The sequence below is a fragment of the Ichthyophthirius multifiliis genome (assembly GCF_000220395.1).
Source record: "Ichthyophthirius multifiliis unplaced genomic scaffold scaff_1120509250837, whole genome shotgun sequence".
NCBI lineage: Eukaryota > Ciliophora > Oligohymenophorea > Hymenostomatida > Ichthyophthirius > Ichthyophthirius multifiliis.
In genome coordinates this window covers 26092-32718 of record NW_004086452.1, presented here as the reverse complement: position 1 = coordinate 32718, position 6627 = coordinate 26092, and the positions used below count along the sequence as shown (strand labels likewise).

The 6627-nt window shown below is 17.5% G+C and overlaps 2 protein-coding genes across 2 annotated transcripts, besides 3 other annotated features; one reads left to right on the top strand and one right to left on the bottom strand. All coding sequences in view use genetic code 6, as the record gives it.

The window, feature by feature from the left end:
• Positions 1-216: 216 nt before the first annotated feature.
• Positions 217-255: a microsatellite.
• Positions 256-408: 153 nt separating this feature from the next.
• On the top strand, positions 409-2123 carry IMG5_097810 (cation channel family protein, putative; the record flags this gene model as incomplete). The annotated part of the gene is made up of 2 exons (XM_004035492.1): positions 409-1495; positions 1540-2123. The coding sequence occupies 2 exons, from the start codon at positions 409-411 to the stop codon at positions 2121-2123; spliced, it is 1671 nt and encodes a 556-aa protein (XP_004035540.1).
• A 694-nt stretch (positions 2124-2817) lies between these two features.
• IMG5_097800 (phospholipid-translocating p-type flippase family protein, putative) lies at positions 2818-6330 on the bottom strand (the record flags this gene model as incomplete). The annotated part of the gene is made up of 10 exons (XM_004035491.1): positions 2818-3940; positions 4006-4255; positions 4308-4489; positions 4534-4888; positions 4951-5127; positions 5163-5316; positions 5376-5502; positions 5621-5759; positions 5816-6117; positions 6167-6330. Coding segments are annotated over 10 exons (2973 nt in total), but the record flags the coding sequence as incomplete, so codon positions are not given.
• Positions 3771-3812: a microsatellite.
• Positions 5766-5812: a microsatellite.
• Positions 6331-6627: the final 297 nt, after the last annotated feature.

The window sequence follows — 6627 nt, the reverse complement described above, 5'->3', positions numbered from 1 at the left end:
TAACAAATCTAACATAAACTGATGATATAAAACCGCTTCCTATGAATATTGTTGCAAAGTTACTTAAAATATCCAATAAAATAATATGGAGGAAAGGCTATTTCAACATAATAATTTTAACTAATAGATTTTTATTTAGAATAAAAAAAGCACTTATAAAATTTAAACCTCATAATTTAAATTACACATAATATAAAGCAATAGACGATTAAGGTTTATAAATATATATATATATATATATATATATATATATATTTTATAGGTGCATAACTTTATGATACTAAAACATTTAATTTAAAAAGTTAAATTAGACCTTTATATAGAAGCAATTTTAAAATTATAAGAAGGTTATAAATATATAATCTTCTCTTAAGAAAAAAGTTAAAACATTTTATTATGTATTATAATATGATTATTAGCAAAAACATGCAATTGTTTTAAATTATTATAGAACCAATTCCAATTATATCACCTTATAATAATATTTCTATATTTTGTGACTTAATACATTTGATATTTATATTAATAAATATAGTAAAAATACCTTTAGAAATAAGTTTCGATATTTCAATTTAAAGATATAATAATATTGATTTCGCAAGTTAAATAGTGTTTTTATCAAACTTTTTATTAACATTAAATACTGCATATTATTATAACGGAGTATTGGAAAAAACTAGATCTAAAATAATAAAGCATTATTTCTAAAAGAAATTTATATTAGATTTAATCGCCTATTATATGTTATGGTTTGTTCCATTTTAACTATAAATATTTAAAATTACATTTATAATAATAAAATTTTTAAATTATTATTCAATAATAGAAAAAATAACTGATGCTTTTTAACTTTCAAGTAAATATAGTTTTATTATAAGTATTTTCACTCTACTTATTGAAGTTGTATTTCTTTGTCATGTTTTTGCTTGTATGTGGCATGGTTAAGCTTAAATTTAAATTCAGAATGGATCTTTGGATACTTGGCTACATAAATAATAAATTACTGAATCATCTGTATATACTAGATATGTTTACTCTATTTATTTTTCAGCTATTACTATTGGAACTGTTGGATATGGTGATATTACTCCTAATAACGATTTAGAAAGGCTTTTTATTTCTTGTGTTGCTATTATATCATCAGGTATATTTGCTTATATTTTAAGTAATATTTAAAATGTTTTTCGAGAATATAGAGAAAAATAAGAAGATTATAGATTATAATTAATAGATATGAATACTTATATGATGAATAGGGAAGTTAACCCCTAATTATAATAAATGGCTAGAAAATATCTGGAATATGTAAATGCTTAAGGTTATAACCATAAATATATCCCATCCGATTCTTTAAACAATCTAAGTCAAATCCTTAAGAAAGAAATAACCCAAGAAATATTCTTAAGATCAATCTAAAAAATTCCTTTCTTTTAAAAAAATTTTAGTGAAAAGTTGTAAAAAGCTATATCTGATAAAATGTAAGAAATAAGTTACGGTAATTAAAAGTAATAAATAAATTTATTTATAAATTACTTAAAGGTCCAGATGAAGTTATATAAAAAAATGAAGCACAAATTCCTAGATTATATATAATATTAAAAGGATAAGTAGAACTCTATGTAGATAATTATAAAGCATTAATAATTCTATTAATAAAAGTAAATCGTTTAAGATTTTAAAGAAAGATTAGATATTTAATTTATATGATTTTGTTTCTTAAAATTATAATCCATATATTAGTGCTAGAAGTATAGGTGTTAGTACTGTACATTATATCTAATTAGATGACTTTTTAGAAACATTATAATAATTTTCGGAAGATAAGGAGATATATAATAATTTAAAAGATAGACTAATTTTACATAAAAATTAAATTAAATTAAAGGAATATTGCTTATCATGTAAAAGTGATCATCATTAAATAAAAGATTGTCCATTATTTTTTTATAAACCAAATTTACAAAAAATAATAAAAACTTATCTAAATAAAGAAAAAGAATTTCGATAAATATTTTAAAGAAATAAAAATAGGAAAAAATCTAAGTCTCTTATAGAAATGTAATAATTAAATTTCTATTATCAATAACAAAAGTAATATTTTAATGATTTATATTAATTTATGACTGAATATATAAAATGTGATAATCAAAAAGAAGATGAAAAAAATGCTTTTACTTCTACTATGAATAGTTTAGATATTATTAAAAGTTATGAATAATTTAATGATTATTAAGATAATTTAAAAGAAGATGATAAGAATGAAGTTTTTTATAAAAAAAGCTAATTAAATGATACAAAATCAATAAAATAAGCAGAAATTGTTATAAACAAAAAGCACATAGAATTACTGGAATAATAAAGAAATAAGCATGAAATAATCTCTTTTGATAAAAGAAAGATTGATAGAACATACGATTCTAAATATAATAAATAAAATATTGAATAAATGTTTTTTTAACTACATGATTAAGAGGATTAAAAAGAAAAAAATATTTAGATTTAAAATGATAAAAAAGATTAAAGTCATATATTTGATGTTTTTAGGATTTTCAAAGTTTATATGACTCATAATAATGCCGATAAAATTATTATGAATTATAATGGATATTTATCGTTTTAAAAAAACAAAAAAAAATAATAAGTTTGAATTAAATGTTTTTGCTTTTTTTTTTTTTAGTTTTTATTTAGAAAAAAAAAAAATTAAAAAAGAATTATATATACAAAAAAAAAAAGTAAATTAAAAATATATATTAATACATTTTTATTTTTTAATAAATATAACATATATATATATATATATATTTATTTTTATTAAATTCATATTTATAATATTTATTATTCCAAATTTTATTAGTTTGTTATTTTTTCCTATATTTTTTTCATTACTTTTTCATGATCAGTAGGATCTATTTTTCTTTTTAATTTTTAGAATCCATAAACAGGAATCCAGCATAATATTACAATAGCAATTATATATCCTATAAATTTCAATTACCAAATACTATTTATATCAAATTACTCTTACATAAAAATTAATATTGTAATATAGAATAAAATCGAAATACAGTTTAATAAAATAATTTCCCATTTTATTTTATAAACCTAATAATTAATATAATAAATATTAATTATTTTATTATATATATTTTTTTTTTTACATGAGTAAAAATAAATAGATATTCCAATATAATTAAAATCACAAAAACAATTATTTCTAAATATAAAAAGTACTATTAACTCAAGAAAATACAAGATAACAAAATCAATATTGAAGACTTTTAAAATAAATATTTATGAAATAAGCAAATATATATTTTACTTAAAATACAGCTATCCAAATCCAAGAAAGCAAGGCTTTTAAATTAAGTTCTTTATTTTTTGCTAAAACTTTATAAAATTAAGGATTTTCAATTGATGTTTGTAACTTTTTGTTAAAAATAAATATAAAAATACAATTTAAAATATATTTACATTGGCATCTTAATCAAATATAATAGAAAAAACAGGCAAAATATTAAAAATGGTAGCATAACTAACAATTAACTTATCATTAAGTGCAGATATTTGAACATTTTAAAACATACAAATAAAAATCATTTAAATAAATGATATAATTAATCCTCGTTATAAAATAAACTAAGTAATCATTGCACTTTTAGTATAAATTAATCTTCCATGCCATAATAATAATTAATTTAAATCGGAAAATTTATTTATTTAAAAATCAGCATTTAAAGCAGCTTAGCATTTGTTTCCTTTATTAATACCTTTAAATATATGAAATAAATATAAGTAATAATATATAAAATAAAAACCTATTCCTATATCTGCATTTTAAATCATTTTAATATCATTATCTCCATCTCCTATTGCTGCAATTTTTACATTTGAGTATTTTTTTATAGAATCAATAATTTATTTTTTTAACAAAGATGAGCATCTTAAAAAAAAATATAGTAATTTATATATTGATATTTTTTATTTTATTTTTTTTTAAAAAAATACTTAGCAAATATAACACATTATGCATTCAAACATATTTCAACAAATTTCTATTCGTATTCTTCTAAAGCAACTTTAAGTGATTATCCATCAATAGCTAATATTTGTTATTTATTATTATCACTCTAAAAATATTAAAGTTTAGCTTTTATATCTATATCATCATATACATTTTGAATTCTTTGAAATATTTAATTCTTACCTCTTATACCACTCGCAGTTGCTACAAAAGTAGCATTTTCAATTTTATCGCCTTTTATTTAATTTTTTATTCATTTTATTTTATTTTAAATCAAAAAAAATACCTGTTAACATCCATAATTTAATTCCTGCATTTTTAAAATTTGTTATTGTTTAAATTATATTTTCTTACAAACTTTCGTCTAGTCCTACAACTCCTAAATATTCCATTTGCTTTTCAATTTATTCTCTTAATTTTTTAAGTGCATGATTTCTATTTTATTATAATTATTAAGCTTATTAATACCTTTATTTTAAAAATATAAATATAATTTTAAAAATAATAAAAACTATTATATCCAATGTATAATAAAATTCTTATCAAATGTCCTTTAACTAAAAGCTAATGTTCTAAGACCTAAATTTGTTAGTTCATTTGCTTGATTTTCACATAAAATAGATTAAGCTTTATCATTTATGTATTACTTTATTATATTATCATCTCCTTTTAAATAAAATATTATTTTGTTTTAATTTTCAACTATTATTCCCATTCTTCGGTTTTCTTCAGTAAAATCTAATACATGTAAAACTTGAAAATCTTCTTGAATATTATTTTATTCATTCTAAATACTTATGCTTATAATTTAAGCATTTCTATAAGTTAAACTTATTCCTAAATTATTTGCAAATTCTACTAAAGAAACTTTTTAAAATTTATTAATATTTTATAGTTTTATATCTATATATTTTTTAAAGATAATATACTTTCATCTGGACTATTTCCTTAATAAACTTTTTTTTCTTAGTCTAATATGACACTGTTACATATTGCCAAAGCTTTTATTAAGTCAAAAGATTTACTTTATTAATTTCTTGGCTTTTTATATATAGAAAAAATAATTTAAAAGAAAAATTATTTATATATAATTAATAAAATACTTTCTATTCTATTTAAAATATATTATTTTAATTCATACTTTAAGTGATTGAATGCTTTAATGATGTAATTTAATTATCAGTATATATTTAATTATCTACATATACATATTTTATTTTTAATTCATCTTAAGTTAATGTCCCTGTTTTATCACATAATAAGTATTATATTTTGCCTAAATCTTCATTTATAAACTTTTTTATTATTAAATAATTAAAATATTATTTTATTTATTAAATTTTTATAAAAATACGCTATTCTAAGTTATAACTCCTTCAATATCTTTAGAACAATTTATTTTAAATATATATATTATTTTGGCTATATCTAAATTTATTTTCAAACTTATAGGGATTATAGAACTAAGTAAAATGAAAGTTCTATTTAAAATTATTATTATTAAAAATATAAACTATAATGATTTGTTAAAAACCTAACAAATTCAAATAATGATTATGAATAAACATAAAAATCGAAATTTCCTTAAATTAAACTTACAAGTATAGTAATTAAAAGAATATAAAAAAAACATAAAAGAAAATATAATTAATTTCAGAGTTAAATTTGCTAAACTTACTTTTCAAAAATTACTAGTTTTTAAATATTTTTCTATTAATCCCTACATTTATAATAATCCCTTTTTAAAATAAAAAAATCGTTATAAAAAAAATGAATAAATATTTATAAAAAGACCTAATATTTCGTTTGAATGTAAAATAGAATTATACCAAACAACATTTTAAGCATTTAAACTTTATTTTATTATCTCACCATCATGTTATATAATTTTAAAACTACCTTCAAATTTGTCTAAAAGTTCATTATTTTCGTTTTTTATTTTAATAAAAGCATCTAAATAATTAAAATTAAAATTATCATAATTATCTTAATTAATTTAAATTTATTGTTAAAAATAAGTTATTGGAACTTTATTTATATAATCAGTTTATCCACTAATAAATTAAGTAGAAATTACACATTAAGAATTTTAGTTTCTTTTTTTTTTATAGATAAAAATATAATTTATTTCTATAAAAAAATTACTTTGTGTATAAAAGTACTATATCGCAAGGTAATCTTTATTAAAATTAAATTTTAATTATTTATCCGATTTATAATTCGTTTAATTATTTTTATATAAATTAGCCATTCTCTTCTAATACCTGAAAAGTTTCATTATTAGAATTTTACTATTTTTTCTATTAAATCTAGATATCTCATCGTAACCTATTTTTAATATTTATTTATTTTTATTTCTTTTTATAAATACATTCTTATATAATATTTATTAAAAATGCCATAACAAATGGAACTAAGTATGTATATAATTAAGAAATAATTAAATCTTCAAATAATTAAGAAATGGATATAAATAAAATGTAATAATTATAAACAAACTAAAATTAGTTTAATAAAATTTTAGGAAGAAAATTAAGAAAAGTGTATTTTTAAACTTAAATAATATTCTAATTGCTTTTTTAAACGAATTATTTTCCATTTTAATA